The sequence below is a fragment of the Carettochelys insculpta genome, chromosome 2 (assembly GCF_033958435.1).
Source record: "Carettochelys insculpta isolate YL-2023 chromosome 2, ASM3395843v1, whole genome shotgun sequence".
In the NCBI taxonomy this organism is placed as follows: Eukaryota; Metazoa; Chordata; order Testudines; family Carettochelyidae; genus Carettochelys; species Carettochelys insculpta.
This window is the reverse complement of record NC_134138.1, coordinates 145,910,125-145,927,183: the sequence shown is the minus strand read 5'-3', so window position 1 is coordinate 145,927,183 and position 17,059 is coordinate 145,910,125. Positions and strand designations below refer to the sequence as shown.

Below are 17,059 nucleotides of genomic sequence, written 5' to 3'. Positions count from 1 at the left end.
GTCTGGAGCCAGGATTCCCTACGCATTACCACTGCTGCGGCTGTTGAACAAGCCGCTGTGTCTGCCACGTCCAGGGCAATCTGAACTCCCGTTCGCGATGCTGCGTAGCCCTCTTGGACAATCACCTTTAACACTGACTTCTTGTCCTCCGGAAGTGAATCCATGAGAGGGGTGAGTCTAGAGTAATTGTCAAAGTTATGGTTTGATAGACGTGCCGCGTAGTTTGCCATTCTCAATAATAGGGTAGAGGAGGAGTAGACCTTCCTGCCAAACAGCTCTAATTTCTTAGCATCTTTATCCGACCCCCCTGATTTGTACTGGGATGTCTTCGACCTCTGCTGGGACGATTCGACCACCAAAGAATTGGGTTGTGGGTGGCTAAACAGGAACTCCATGTGCTTGGCTGGGATGAAATACTTCTTATCTGCTCTTTTGTTCGTAGGCGGAATAGAGGCCGGAGTCTGCCATATGTTAGTGGCTGACTCCATAATGGCTTCGTCCAGTGGGATAGCAATTTTAGATGAAGCCGGGGGTCTCAAATTTTTCAGGAGTTTATGGTGCTTCTCCTGCACCTCTGCTATTTGAACGTCCTGCGTGAATGCTACTCTTTTGAACAGCTCCTGGAATTGTTTAAGGTTAGCCGGAGGGGAGACATGCCCGGGGGCAATGGCCTTATCTGGGGAGGATGAGGAGGAACCGCTTGGGTAAGCCTCCCCCAAGTTCTCTGGCTCCCGAGTTCACTGGTATACTTGCTCCCCGGTGGGCTGTGAAGGGAAGTCTCGGGACTCTGGACCTAATTCCCCCTGGGACAACTGCGTTCCCGTCCCAGAGCAAGAGAGTACACGGGAGTATTGACGAGTAGTAGGAGAGGACCTGCCCCTGGATCTGGACCTGCAGTGTCTGCATTCAGCGTGATGAGGACGGCCATAGCAACATGGGCAAGGGCCCGGTCATGGAGACCTGGACCACAATCGGGGAGTGTACCCATGATGTCTGGGAGAGCGGGATCTCCGTGGCGACATTGATAGTGGTGAAGCTGGTTTGTGATGGTACTCAAGGGGATCCATGCCCAAAAATGGTGAAGGTGGCCTGAGCCACGGCGAAATTGGTTGGAGGAACAGAGAGGGAGCCCCAAAATAAGCCGGTGGAGTTGCCGCCTGGCGGTGCGGCGTGTCTATCTCAGGAGGGGGGCTGGGTGATAAGGGCATCGCAGCCCTGCCTGGAGATGGACTGAGGTGCCAGGTTTTAGCTCTAGCCTTCCCCCTCCCCTGCAGGGTGGGCGCCGCCCCCTCCCGTGCTGGGGATCTCGGCCCCGTTGTCGGCGCCGCGCTTGGCACCGTCAACAGCAGTGCCGCGTGGGTAGCTTCCTCCGGCGCCGGTAGGCCCCGTGCTGGGTGCCCCTGTGCCGTCGGCGCAGATTCCGGCACCTTCTGTGCCGGCGCTCATGGCACCTTCTGTGCCGCCTGCTGTATAGTCGGATGCCCGGCCTCGGCCACGTGCGCTACTGCGCTGCTGCTTTCATCAGCTCGCGGCTGGGGGCTCTGCGTTCTGCTCGTCCTGCTCGCTGGGACCGCCGGCAAGGATCGAGCCGGGGAGAGTTTCTTCCTCTTCTGCACAGAGGGGGTCAAAGAGGCTGCCTTCCTTTTATGCGACCCAGAGGGCCCTTCTGTGTGAGGCTTCTCCAGAGGTTCAGGCTGGAGAGCCTTATCAAACAAGATCATTTTGAGCCTCATTTCTCTGTCCTTCCTGGCCCTGGCTGTAAGCTTAGCGCAGTGGGAACACTTCTGGGTAACATGAGACTCCCCCAGGCAACGAGTGCATTCACTATGCCCATCGGAGGCCAGCATACCTTCATGGCATGACTCACACTTCTTAAACCCTGAAGAAGCCATTGCAGTGAGTCTTTACTGTTAAAAGGGTACTTAGCCGCTAATCAGTGTGTTCTACAACCCAAAATAACATTCATGGACTTCAGGGCAGCGGAAGGCTTAAACCGCCTTCTTTGTCCATCCCTCTCTCCTCCGTTCCTCTTCTCTCTACTATTTAATATGCTCTCCTCTTTCTTTTTTTTTTTGTATAATAGTGACAAACAACAAACTAACAAATAAAACAACAATCTTATCTGTCTCAGGCTTTAGCCGGAGCGGATTCCGTCTGCAGCCATTGGCGGTTGAGAAGGAACTGGCGGGGATCGGATCGCGTACATGACCGAGGGCGTGCAGGGGAGTGGCGCGCATCGGCGCATGCATGATCCAATGGAAACTGCTAGAAGAATTCCAATCTGCGGCGCCGGGCGAGCCTGACACCTACTGTGGAGCACCCACGGGGACCACTCGAAGAAGAACACAAATTATTATTAGTATAGTTTATTTGCTAGCACAATTTTGTAATTTAACAAGGAGAGCTCTCTGGCAATTAAAAACTCTATTTCAAAGTTGTGAACATCGTTGTACAAAATCTGACTATACTGCTTCAGAGAGAAAACAGTAATTCAATACAATAATTCAATGGGAGAATGTCAGGTTAAAAGTAAATCAAAAGTTTTCTTAGATTATAAAAATGTAAAAATTTTCATTACCATTTACACATTTATTTTTACATTTCACTGGCTGTACAGAATAAAAGCTGCCTAGTGAAACTCATTTTGTGGTGCTAATGCACAAGCACCATGCTGATGGAGTCTATTTTAAAACTTTCTTCAGACCGTCTGAATCTATTTGCAAATTTCTTTTCATTAAGGTATGAAAAATATGAGAAGATTTTTGTTAATATCAACGTTGTATGTAAAATACCTCCTGTGAATTTTAAACACCAAACCTTCACAAAATTGACCAATGTAGTTTCATTTTTAAATGTAAATTAGATTTTAATAGTTTTGCTTAATAGCCTAAAAGTGTGATTACTAACATGAGCTTAAAAAAAATTAAAATTTCAAAGTGTGCCTTTACAAACTGATGTATTTACAGTTCTTACTCTACAAAACATCAGCTGACCATAATAGACCCATAAACCAGATCGTAACAAAGCAAATGAAGGAGAATATATATGAAAAGAACCTTTATTTGAATGTTCACTGAGTGAGGATTAAAAAAAAATATATCAGAGAGGTACTGTGTTAGTCTGTAGCTTCGAGAAGTGCAAGAAGTCTTGTGGCACCTTATAGACTAACAGATATTTTGGAGTATAAGCTTTCATGGGCAAAGACCATATGGCCCCACAGTATGCCAACATTTTTATGGTTGACCTGGAACAACGCTTTCTCAGTTCTCATCCCCTAGCGCCCCTCCGTTACCTAGGGGACGAGAACTGAAAAAATGTTGTTAGCATACTGTGGGGCCATGCGGGTGCCCATAGCAGTGCCACTGATTTGAAGGTATAATTTGTCCTCAAATCTGAAATAGTTGTGGGTGAGGACAAAGTCATAAAACTCTACCATCATTTGTGCCTCGGTCTCATCAGGGATAATGTTCCTAACAGCTTGGAGTCCATTTCCCCTAGCGCCCCTCCTCTACCTGCGCTACATTGATGACATCTTCATCATCTGGACCCATGGGAAGGAGGCTCTTGAAGAGTTCCACAGTGATTTCAACAGTTTCCACCTCACCATCAACCTTAGCCTGGACCAGTCCACACAAAAGATTCTCTTCCTGGACACTACTGTGCAGATAAGAAACGGTCACATAAATTCCATCCTATATCGAAAACCCACGGACCGCTATGCTTATCTACATGCCTACAGCTTCCATCCAGGGCATGTTACACGATCCATTGTTTACAGCTAGGCACTAAGGTACAACTGTATTCGCTCTGATCCATCAGATAGAGACAAACATCTACAAGACCTTCACCAAGCTTTCCTCAAACTACAGTACCCACCTAAGGAAGTGAGGAAACAGATTGACAGAGCCAGGTGGGTACCCAGAAGCCACCTGCTACAAGACAGGCCTTGCAAGGAAAACAAGAGAACACCACTGACCATCACATACAGCCCCCACCCTAAGGCCTCTCCAACACATCATCAGTGATCTGAAACCCATCCTGAACAATGATCTTTCACTCTCACAGACCTTGGGAAGCAGGCCTGTCCTCACCTACAGACAGCCTGCCAACCTTAAACAAATCCTCATCAGCCACTACAAATCACAAACCAGTGGCTCTAGGCTTGGAACCAGCCCCTGGAACGGTCCTCGCTGCCAACTCTGCTCACATATCTACATCAGTGACATCATCACAGGACCTAACATCAACTATACCATCAGGGGCTCCTTTACCTGCAAATCTACTAATATAATATATGCCATCATGTGCCAGCAATGCCCCACTGCAGTTTACATTGGCCAAACTGGACAGTCTCTACATAAAAGAATAAATGGACATAAATCAGACATCAGGAACGCTAATGTACAAAAGCCCTTGGGGGAACACTTCAATCTCCCTGGACACTCAGTAGCAGATTTAAGGGTGGCAGTCCTGAAACAAAGAAATTTCAGAAATCAAATGGAGAGAGAAATCTCTGAGATGCAATTTATTTGCAAATTTGACCCAATTAACCAAGGATTAAACAGAGACTGGGAGTGGCTTGCATCTTACAAAGGCAGCTTTTCTGCCCTCGGTGTTAAGACTTCCTCATTAGACACTGACAATGGCTCATATGCCCCTGTCTGATCTGACTTGTTTTTCCCTCTTTTGATACCTACTATTGATAATGGGCCATTTCCACCATGCTGAATAGACCTTGTCAGCTCTGGCCCTCCCTTCTTCTGGGACCCCATTATTTAAATACCCCTCTGAAACCACCCTCCCCCTCACTCATGCATCTGATGAAGCAGGTCTTTACCCACGAAAGCTTATGCACCAAAAGAGAAAAAAAAAGTCTCATTGAATTTTGTTTGTTTTATAGTCACAAGTGATGAGGTGTTTGGAGAAAGGCTAATAGATATAAAAGTCCTGAAGTTTAAATGGTTAAAATGTATCATACAGATCTATCATTAACTCGTATTTTTCCACCAAATAGTCCTGTTTGATTACAGCTCACGCTAGCTACTGAGAAAAAAAAGAAAAGATTTAAAAGACACTGATTTGGCATTTATTATTAATTTGTAATAGAACCCCACTTGTAATTTTAAGTAATCTCCTACTTAGAATAATAATAAAGAACTTGAAGAACAGTAGAATCACTGACTGAATAAATTATATCAACACTACTGTAGTGACACCAGATACAGCATATGCAATATCAGTGACATTTATAATACTATGGTCTCTCTTGAACTGGCTAGGTGAGACCATAGTATTTACTTTACTTTGTTTCTACTCAGTCCTCACTCAGGCAAATTTCCAATGGAGATTCGTTGAGTAAAAAAAGAGTAGGAATCTCATGATCTAGTCTCGAAAGAGGAGTCCTTGAGCATCTCCTTCTAGCCAGTGAACCTCCCCATCCAGTCCTGGCTCAACATTGCCCATCCCCCCTAAGATTCTATTACTTGGAACCCATTAATGCTTTGTTTTTTAAATTGGCTGCTTGAGTGGTTACTGAACAAGTCAAGGTGATTCTTTCTCTTCCTCCCTTTGTATCAATATGGCACACACAGTCCTGGGAACAAGAGGATAAACCCATTTTTCCATGCAGCCTGAGAACTCTAATAGGAGATAGCTGGGACTTGCTGTCTCTGAGTATGTTTAGTTTAGTCTTTGCTGATGTTATTTAAGTTATACATTAACATGCTGCATGATATACATGACATAGATAATCCTTGTCCAGCAGACGACCCAAAAGACAGTAAGTTAAACCTACTGCATTGCAATATATTTTAATTAAAAATGTCAGCTTTTACAAGGAACTTGTATCTCCTGACATGCCCCACATTTTTTAGATAATTTCCATTAGTGTAATAAATGAAGACTTAAATGAAACCATTACATACCATCAGAAGTGTCTGTCTGTGGAGTGTACCCCTCAGATAAATTAAAGGTCCCATTATCAGTCCAAGATACCTCTGATATATCTGTGTCAGACACTGATAGCTCTTTAGCAACAACTGTAGGACTGATCTATATTAAAAAAAAACAAAAAACCATGAAATGTGGAACGCCTACATGCAGTAAATTCATTTTATGGTTAATGCCTGGACATTGAAAACAATGTAATACATCTTGCTAGTGATATCACCTAGACATTCCCCTGGCTTAAATGTAGAAAGAGGCAGTTACTTGTGCAGTAACTGACATTCTTTGAGATGGTTGTCCCATGAGGTACTCCACTGTGTTTTGGTGCTCTGTACTTATAGCCAAAATTTTACAAACAGCAGTACCCTGAGTGGCAACGAATTTGTGGTGGTGTGAGTGATTAACCAGTGCATGCTATCAACCATTCCACCTCTTCTCTGCTGCAGAGAAGGATACTGAGATGCCAAAGCAGGAAAGAGGTGGGAGGGTCACTGAGCACCCCCAGGGACAACCATTTTGAAGAACATCAGCTCTGCATAAGGTGAGTAATCACCTCTTTTTCTTTAAGGAGTGTCCCTATGGGTGCTCCATTGTAGGTGACTAAGGAGCAATACCTTGTTTTTATGGAAGGAGAGGCTTCAGAATATTAGAGAGGATGGCCAGGCCAAATTGTGTCCCTTGTGTGCGTCCTTTTCCACAGCATTGTGTTTGGGGTATGGCTCTTGCTCTTTTGGTTGCTGACACCCTGGTCTAGGGAATTTTCTAAGAGTTTTTGTCCTTTCTAGGTAAAATGCAAGTGGTCTTTGCACATTCAGAATGTAGAGATGAGTGGCATTGGCATCTCCATAGTGTCTTGGATACACGACAGGTAAACAGATGGGTTGGTTAAGATGAAATGATGACACAACTTTCAGAAGGAATTTAGGATGTGGTCAAAGAAAGACTATCTTTTACAAAAACTTTTTTTATGGGGAAACTTCCATTAGGGCAGCTATTTCGCTAACCCTCCTGATGGTTGTTATTGCAATAAAGAAGCTGACTTACACTGAAGAGGTGCAATAAGGAACAGGTGACAATGAGTTTGAAAGGTTCTCCTGTCACAGTTCAGAAGACTATGCTGAGATGTCATCGTGGAGGTGGCTCTTTTACTGAGGAAAGACGTTTAGTCCTTTTAAAAAAGCATTTCATCACTGGGTGCACAAAGTGTGTGTGGCCCTCTATCATAATGTGTTTAGTTGAACTTGCAGTAAGGTACACATATAGCACTGTTAGCAAGTCTGCTTTTTTTCAGTTGTAATGTATAGCTCAATCTTCTGGGCAGGGATGAAGAACTTGGGGACATAGAGTGAGTGACGGACAAACTGTGGAAATGGTGCCACTTTCGGGAATACATCTGTCTTGTACTAGATTTGTGACTATTGAGAAATATGTGCTTGACTTTTTCCAGAGTAAAATTGGTTGTATGGGCTGTACAATGCTCGTCCAGCACCCTCGGGACCTGAGTGGTCCTGGATGATGGGATTTGCTGGACAAGGGAAGATTAGGCTAACTGCCTGGAAGGAGGGACCCCCCACTCCTGCTGGGTTCCCCTCTAAGCTGCAGGTGAGGCTCAGTACCCAGCTATCTCCCTGCCACGTGGCTGCCACATTCCCCCAGCCAGACAGGAGTCTCACTGTCTCCCAGCTCCAGGGCTGTCGGGGTTTCCCCATTCCCAGCCGGGTCCCCATGACTGCAGGGTTGTCAATGGGGTTCTGTGTTACAGTTGGTTCCCAGCCCTGGGGCTGCTGGGGTTCCCCTGGCTGGGGTCCCCATGGCTGGGGCTGCTGACAGGGGTCCATCCCCCAGCTGGCTCCCAGCCCCAAGGCTGCTGGGGTGCCTTGCCCCTGGCCAGGGTCCCACAGCTGGGGCTTCTGGCAGGGCTCTACACCCCAACTGGCTTCCAGACAAGGGATGCTGCCAGACAAGGGATGCTGCAGGACACAAAAGCAGCGCATAAGGGAGCTTCAGCCTGTATCTAGTTAGCCCGTCAGAAGCCACACCTTGAAGAGAAAAAGAATTATGCCTGGATGGAGAATACAGGCTGCATCCTAGGTAAGGAAATTAAGAATGTAAGGGGAATGAAAAAGAGGTGCTGATGCCATTTGTTTGAGTAATGGAAACCATGTCTGTCTTGGCCATGTTGATGAGATTAGTATTACTCGTGCCTTGTGTTTGATTTTCTGAAGGACTCTGAGTAGTAGGATGGGAGGAAATGAATACAAGAGAGGATAGTCCTATTTGATGAGAAAGGCATCTCCCACTGAGTAAGGCCCTAGCCTCACTTTGCAACATTGTTTGGGCATTCTGAATTGTATTGTGAATAAGTCTATTTCCAGATAATCCCGGTGTTGGATTATGTTACTGATGATTTGTGGATGTATCTCCCATTACTGCTTGCATGAAAAATATCTGCTTAGGTGATCTGTGACAGTCTTCTGTTTCACTGGAAGACAAGTTGCTATCTATTAGATGATGTATGCATCATCATCAGAGGCTGAAACCTTGTGTAGGGATGCCAACGGTATTCTCTGCAAAGAGTTGTTTGTATCTTTTTTTTGGGAAGTCAGAGAGGTAGAACTATGATGTTCTGCACATCAGAACTGCTGTTGCTATGGATCTGGCCACAGTGTTGTAAGAGTGAAGAGATACCTGTAAGGCTGTTTTTGCTATGTGATCCCTCTGCTATGCTTGCCGTATAGTTTTCTCTTTTATCTTCTGGCAACTGTTCAATAAATGATCCCGTTTTCTCAAAAAGACTGTAAGGGCCAATAGGGCTAAACAGTTGGCAATGAGAAACTATAAGGAGACAGAGGAGTACAACTTTCTGCCAAAGATGTCCAGGCTTTTCAAGACCTTGTTGTAGGCTGTTGTCTTGTACTGGGTTTGCCTGCCTTTATGATGTAGCACATCCAAGACTAGAGGGTTTGCAGTAAGGTGGGAGAACAGGAACTCCACTCCTTGGCTGGCCCATAATATCTGTGATCTGCTCTTCAGAGGATGACAAGGTTGAGGCTGGGGTTTGCCAGATTACCTATGCTGACCTCATTTATTAGCAAAATGATTTTGGTTCATGGAGAGGCCAGCAAACGTCTGTCAACTAATGGTGGGTTCCAAGGAGTCTGACCAGTGAAATGTCCAATGGATCTTCTACCCTCTTGAAGAGGTTTTGGAAAGATTTGAAATTGCATCTGGTGATAGAGGCATGATTGTCTCATCTGATGATGATGATAAGAGGTATGTATGATCCCTGGTTTTCAGGGGCCTTCTCTATAGCAGTTGAATCATCCTTTGGCATTTCAGATGGGTAGAGTAGACAGTAACTGACACTGTGAGTGTACTGCTTGTGGTACACTCGGAGCAGATTGCTGGGCTCTGTAAAAGGCCCATGAGTCCCATCCTAGTCAAGTTGTGGGGAGAGAGATGATTGGAAGCCATGGGAATGGCTGTCATTCATGCCCTGGTAGTTGCAGTGTTTGTGGCTGTGACCTTTGTCTTGAAGAGGAGTGCTGAGGTCAAAAGCTGATTACTTTCTCCTCATCATAACTTCAAAAAGAAGGAGCAGAGCTGGCTGGTGTCATTATTCTGCTAGACCCCAAATGCATATGGCTACTGTCAGTACTGAAAAGTGGAGTGCCTGGTACAAAAGTTATAGCTAGGTCTGTGTGGGATGTGAGTGGGTGTGGTACCATGAAGATTAATGCATATGTTGGAAAGGGGGCTGTCACTGTCCTTGATGTTATAAAGGAGGCACTGCATATAACAGAATTAGTCTGCTTTATAATGATATCAGTTGTGCCTATAGCATACTATTATAATAAAAATCTGTATCTCCATTCCTGAGAAGTGGCATAGATTCAATTGTTGTAAAATTCTGGTATAATTCTTATGCAGCCAATACCATAGGGGAGGCAACATGTTAGAACAGACATAGCTACCCCAGATGAATCGCACAGTGAGCCACAGATATCTGAGGGACCTTTAGTTATAGATGTACTTAGTTTCTGGGTACAGTTCTCAGGATGAAGATATGTCACTTTTAGAACATGATGTGATGCACATGGCTGTGTTCCTAGTCACAACAGATTCACAGAAAAGAAACTACTCTTTCATGGAGCATAACGATGAAGAGAAGTCTTCAAGCTCTTTAGTGCTTTTTTACATATATAGAAGGATCTGACTAAAATCCAGTCACCTTGGGACACAGGGCTGATATGTCTAATTCACTATCATCTTCTGTGGATTTTGGTTTTGCGGTTTCTGAAAGGAAAAAAAATACAATTTGTTATTTTCTAGCCTACCCTGGTAACAAAGCATTTCTGAGTTACTTCTGTTATCTCTGTGCAGCAGGTTATGATACAACTCATTAAATAATTCAATTGTATTATGGTCAATTTGTTAATGTAAAGAATTTCATATATTAGGCTGGTGATGTAAAACAAGCTGACTTGGAAGCTGGGTATTTCTTGAGATATTATTCTGTAACACCTATAGCAGGAAAGACACCATTTGTCTGTGATGCCTTATCACATACTCATCTGCCTGTATTGCATTCATTAATTTTAAGAACTTGTTGCTTCTTGCTGCGTGAAACGTGTTGATTAAATACATCCCTGAAACTACATTGTGAGTACAAGTTAACACAAACAAAACAATTCAAATCATTACAATTCAAAAACATGCATTTCACCTTGGCTGTCCAGTGTTTAGATGGTTGTATTTAATGGATTTAAAATAGCTTGCAAACCCACTGCCTATGGCAAAAACCATTGTGAACAGCGTGCCATGTTGAGGGTTCATACATTGAACAAATTAAATTAATAATTGTGGATGGGATGCCATGATGTTGCATCAGTTTCCACAAAGTGTCTCTACCAATGCTGTCAAAGGCATTTTCAAAGTCTACGAAGGTTAGGTACAGTGGGGAGATCCACTTGATAGACTGTTCTACGATCACTCAGAATTGCAATTTGCTCAGTACAGGATCTCTTGCTTGAGAAGCTGGCTTGTTATTCCCTGAGCTGTCTATCAATTTCTATTTTTATTCTCTTCAAGAGAATCCTACTGAACGCTTTCCCTGGAATGGACAGTAATGTGATGCCCCTGCAGTTCTTGTATTCCTTCAGGTTGCCGTTCTTTGGAAGCTTGATAAGGTAGCCATGTTTCCAGTCTTGTGGGATCTCTTCAGGGTCCCAAATTTTCCCAAATAGATCATCTAAAATTATTAACTTGATTTGGTCAACATACGAAACCTCGACATGCCAACTTGTTCATGCTAAACACAGAATCCTTTAGCATAGTGTCAGGGTGCCTATGTCACCTTTCCTGTTCTTGATTACAATGGACCATATTATGAATACGACAATAGATGGCCATCAACGAGGCATTCGGTGGACACTTTTCAAACAGCTAGAGGGCACTGATTTTGCTGATGATGTCACCCTCCTTTCACACTAACGTGGAAGCATGAAAGAAAAGGTCACAACACTAGACAAACCTGCCTCAATGACTTCACTGAGCATTAACAAGGGAAAGACCAAGACAGTGAGGATCAACCAGTCCAACAATACCACCATCTCACTGGGAGTGGATGACCTGAAAGAAGTGGAGCAGTTCACCTACTTGGAGAGTATTATGGGCATAGAAGGAGGAACAAATATGAATTGAAGAAGTTATACACCCTGTACAGTAACTGGAGTTCTTCGAGATGGTTATCCCCATGGGTGCTCCACCTTGGGTGTGTCAGCACTGTTGTGCTCATGGGCCAAAGATGATCATAGCAGTGCCTCTCAACCAGCTGCCCGCACACACAGAGCACAAGCTCGAGATGCCTGTGACAGCTACTATGCATGTGCAGGCAGCCTGTCACCTCTGTTCTCTGATCTGGAAGCCTAGGTAGAAATCTGAAGCAGAGGGGAGGTGGGTGAGTGGTGGAGCACCCAGGGGGACAACTATCATGAAGAACTCCAGTTACTGCACAGGGTGAGTAATCTCTCCTTCTTCCCTGTCCAACTACAGAGCAGTTTCAAGGTTTGGAGGAGGGACCTACAAATGTTGTGTGTCAGACGATAACAGTACGGAGTGGCCAAACTTGGTTTGAGAGTCGGAGTAGGACTGTATGGCGTGGCAACACGTAAAAGTATGTGCAGAGGCCCAAGTTGCCCCTCTGCATGAGTATTCTGTGGATACACCCTCAAGAAAGGCAGCAGATGCGGCCACTGCCCAAACAGAAAGTGCCCAAAGATTAGCTGGAGGATGTTTCTCCATGTTAGCGTAGGCAGGTCTTATACAGATCCAGAGTACTCTGGGGCCCGTGCTCATCACTGGCATGTGGTTTGGGGAAGAATACCGGTAAGCAGACTAGCTCATTACAATAGAATGAGGTGAGCACTTTTGGGAGGAGCTAAGGGTGTACACGTAGTACCACTTCGTCTTTGTAAAAGGTTGTGTAGGAAGGCTCTGACATGACAGCACTGATCTCTCCTACCTTGCACGCTGATGTTATTGCCACAAGGAAAGCTACCTTTGTGGAGAGATGTAGCAGGAAGCAGGTGGCCAATGGTTCAAAGGGCTTTCCTGTGAGAGATGTGAGAACTAAATTAAGGTCCGCTGCTGGTGTTGGGTCCTTAATTAGGGGAAATGGGTATTGAAGGCCCTCCAGGAATTGTTTGACCCAAGTGTAAGTAAAGACTGAAGAGTCCTGAATCAGCAGGTAGAATGCCAATACGGAAACTAGCCAGACCCTAATGGTGCTTAATAATAGGTTCATTTGTGGCGAATGGGTCAAGTGAGTGAGTATTTGTGGAACCCCTGATTGCCTAGGGTCTCATGATTGTGACTGGCACCCTGATATAAAATGCTGCCACTTTTGAGAACAAGTCTTTCTTGTTGTCAGGCTTTTGCTGCTTTCCAGGATCGTGCAAACCTGTGGTGGGCATAGGAGCTCCAGGTCCATCAGCCAATCAGGCACTATGTTTGCAGGTGGAGATGGCTGATGGCTGGGTGGCAAATTGAGCTGTTCTGCTGAGTGAGGAGCATCAGAACAGGAGGGAAGCAGTGAGGATGACGCCTGGAGAGAAGCAGCAGGTCAGAAAACCAGGTTTCTCTGGGGCATCTGGGTGCTGGGCGGATGACCTGAGCTCCGTCCTGCCTTATCTTGGCTATCACACTCTGAATGAGGGGTGCCGGTGGGAATGCATATGCTAAAGGTGCATTCCATGTGATGTTGAATGCATCCCCTAGAGAGTTGCAGCCTCATCCATGTCTGGAGCGAAATAGCAGGCAGGGAGTGTTGAAAGCTGTGGCAAACAAGTCTATCATCAGGAAGCCCCACTTGTGGAAAACGTGGTGGATGGAGGACCTGTTGACTTCCCACTCATGGTCTGTTGAGAAAATGTGACTGAGATTGTCTGCCAGATGTTGTTCTTGCCTGGGATGTGAGCTGCAACAATGTGGATCTGACAGGGGATATGCTACTCCCAGAGCAGTATTGCTTCCTGGCATAGGTTGCTCCAAGTGTATTGCACTGTTTGTTTATTTAATGCATGGTGGTAGTATTGTCTGTTAGTATGCATACTGTAGTATTGGAGATCTGGGCAGAAAAGTGCATGCACATGTAATGAACTACTCTCAATGCTATGAGATGGATGTGTTGCAGTTGCTCGTTTGGGGACCACATACCCTGGACTACTTGGTCCCCAAGATGAGCACCCTATCCCAAGAGGGAGGCATCCAACGTGATAGTGAGTATAGGAGGGGGGGTCTGTGGAAAGGCACTCCTATGTACATGTTGCCGGGTTCTGTCCACCAGGTGACAGAGCTCCTGACCTTGGCTGGGACTCTCAGTGTCTTGTTCAGCCGGGGTAGGTGGGACCTGAATACCACTCTGAACCATGCCTGCATGGTGTCTCATTTGTAAACGTGTGTGCACCACTGATATTGCTGCTGCCAAGTGACCTATAAGGCACAGGAACTGCTTGGCAGGTACAGTAGGTGAAAGGTGCAGACCAGTGACAAGGTCTTGTATCGTCTTCAGCCTGTGTGATGGAAGAGAGGTTGTAGAAGTCTGGCAGTCTAGGAGTGCCCTAGAATTAGAGTCTTGAGGTTGGTGTAAGGGTTCACTTTTGAAGGTTTATGCATAGGTTGAGGTTAGAGAAGAGAGTCCCTGGTGAATGACATTGCTTGCTCGTTCTGCACCCAGGATTGATCCCTTATCAGGCAATTGTCTAGACAGAGGAAGATGTTTACTCCCTTTCTTCTCAGGAATACAGTGACCACTGCAAGCACCTTTGAAAAGACCCATGGTGCTGTACATAGGCTGAAGGGAAGCAAAGCACCCTGTATTGGTAAGGTTGATTTGCAATGGATCCACGGACTATGAGATGGATAGAAATATCGCTTGACAGTCGGGCCCAACGGATAGTGGCCAACAGCTCACTATCTGGAGGGTGGCTGGTTTCAAGCAGAGTGCCCCAAGGCTCAGTTCTGGGACTGGTGTTGTTCAACATCTTTATTAATGACCTGGATGAAGGAATGGACTGCACCCTTAGCAAGTTTGTGGATGACACTAAGCTAGCAGGAGAGGTAGATTCATTTGTGGGGGTAGAGATATGATCCAGAGTGACCTGGATAAATTGGAGGATTGGGTCAAAAGATATCTGATGTGGTTCAACAAGAAGTGTAGAGTCCTGCACCGGGGACAGAAGAATTCCAAACATTGTTATAGGCTGTAGACTGACTGCCTAAGCAGCAGTACAGTGGAAAGGGACCTAGGAGTTATTATGGATGAAAGGCTACCTATGAGTAAACAGCGTGCCCTTGTAGCCAAAGGAAGAAGGCTGAGAAGGATATATGGAGATGCACATCCATAGAGTTGTAAGGGACCTGGGGAGGTCATTGAGTCCAGTCCCCTGCTTTCTTGGCAGGACAAAGCACCATGCCCCTCTTTTGCCTAAATGGCCCCTTCAGGGACTGGGCTCGCAATGCTGGGTTTAGCAGGCCAATGCTCAAACCACTGAGCTATTCCCCACCACAAGCCATGAAGGCTAAGGGCATATTAGGATGTACTAGGAGAAGCATTGCAAGCAGATCTAGAGAAGTGGTTGTTCCCCTCTGTTCCGCAGTGGTGAGCCACATCTGGAGTATTGTGTCCAGTTTTGGGTCCCCCAGTATAAAAAGATGTGGATGTGCTGGAGCACGTTCAGCAGAGGGCAACAAAAACGATTGAGGGGCTGGAGCACATGACTTATGAGGAGAGGCTGAGGGATTTGGGCCTAGTTTACAGAAGAGAAGACTGAGGGGTGATTTAATGGTACCCTTCAACTTCCTCATCTCTTAAGAGGATGGAGAGAAACTGTTCTCAGTGGTGACAGGAGCAACGGTCTGAAGTTAAGACGGAGAGGTGTAGGTTGGGTATTAGGAAAAACTACTTCACCAGGAGAGTGGTGAAGCAATGGAATGCGTTGCCTAGAGAGGTGGTGGATTCCCATCCCCAGAGATTTTTAAGTCTCGGCTTGACAAGGTCCTGGTTGAGATGACTTAGTTGGGGTTGATTCTGCTTGTAGCAAGGGGCTGGACTAGATGACCTCTGTAGGTCCCTCCCAGTACTTTGATTCTATGGTGAATGTGAGGCACTCGCTGGGTGAATTCATATACAGAAGTATGCATCTTGCAGGCTGAGTGTGGAGAGGCAGCTCCCTCTTCATAGAGCATGGATAATAGGGACTAGCATTACCATCTTGAATTTTTGACATAGAATGTGCCAGATCAGGTACGTGAGATCTAATATGGGTCTCCAGCCCCCTGATTCCTTTTCCACGAGGAAGTACCTTGAATAAAATCCCATTCCCCTGTTCTTGATGGGTACCTCTTCTATGGCCCCCAACCAAAATAGTTCTCTTGCATTGGCAGCACTTCGTGAGAGGGGTCCCTGAAAAGGGACCGGGAAAGGGAATAGGGTCAGGGCTTGGAGGTAAACGGTTTGAAGACTGCCTCCTCCGAGTCTGCTTCTGGCATTGCCTATTATCAAAGTGGAGTTTGCCTGGGAGAGAACGTGAACCCCACTGAATCAGGTGAGAGCTATTGGGTGTGTTTGTTTCCTGTGTTGTTTGAATTTGAATGTCAGTTACTGATTGAGAAACCTTGTGGGTGAGTTTGATTGCTAGGCTGATTGTTAGAATTTGAATTTCAGTCTGCTAGGCTGATTGTCTGTGTGAATTTGAGCTTCTGAATTGGAAGTTCAGTTTGCTAGGCTGATTGCTTGAATTTGAATTCCGGTTAATGTGGCAGTTACTCGTGTGTGTGTGTGGGTGCGCGCGCGCGCGCACACGCCCCTCCCCTGTGACTCACCAGGGATGGGAGGGGCCAAAGGAAAGAAGTCTTCACAAGCCAGAGGCTAGCAACCAGTGACAGCATGACCAGCTGGGCTGCTAACCAGGGAGTTTGCCTGGGAGTCTGCCTCGGGGGGAGCCCCATATTATTATTTGATTTATTTTTTATAGTTTTGTTTCTCTTCTGCCCTTCAACTCAGCTCTAATATCTTCTGACCAAACTCTCTGAAGGCAAAAAGAAAAAAATGGACAGTGACAAGTCTACTGACAAGTCAGCTGTTGTGACCTGCACTATATGTGTTATGTTTGCTTTCCTCCCAGAAGACAGAAGGGATTTCGTATGCATCAAGTGCAAGCTGGTCGCCATCTTGGAAGACAAGGTTAGAGGACGTGAGGAGCAAATATCAACCCTTCAGTCCATCAGAGAAGGTGAAAATGTCCTTGATAGAAGGCATCATTTAGTAGTGCAGGCAAGCAGGCTGAGCAACCAACGAGAGAAAAAGAAACCAAGGGAGAAAACTGGAAGCGTGTAACCTCCAGGAGACGAAAGCCAATTCAGTTATCTCCAGTTCCTGTAGAGGTAAGCAACCACTTTCACGTTCTTTGCATGGTTGATACCGTGGAGGATGCTGTGACAGACATCTCTCAGAGAAGGAATCAGAGGAAGACGCCACTGGCTGGAAGGGCATGGGATGAGTAGTCCTAGGGATTGTGGTTCTACAACCACCTCCGTGAAGAGAAGACGACAG

General features: G+C 45.7%; 1 protein-coding gene across 2 annotated transcripts in view; it reads right to left on the bottom strand.

The window, feature by feature from the left end:
• Positions 1-17,059, bottom strand: part of RETREG1 (reticulophagy regulator 1) — a 163,107-nt gene that overhangs the window by 5,091 nt on the left and 140,957 nt on the right. For both annotated transcript variants that reach the window (XM_074987824.1, XM_074987825.1), the window contains 2 exons: positions 10,178-10,242; positions 5,925-6,051 (listed from right to left, as the gene is read on the bottom strand). In XM_074987824.1, coding sequence (XP_074843925.1) covers positions 5,925-6,051; positions 10,178-10,242 — 192 coding nt within the window. The remainder of the gene's footprint in view (positions 1-5,924; positions 6,052-10,177; positions 10,243-17,059) is intronic.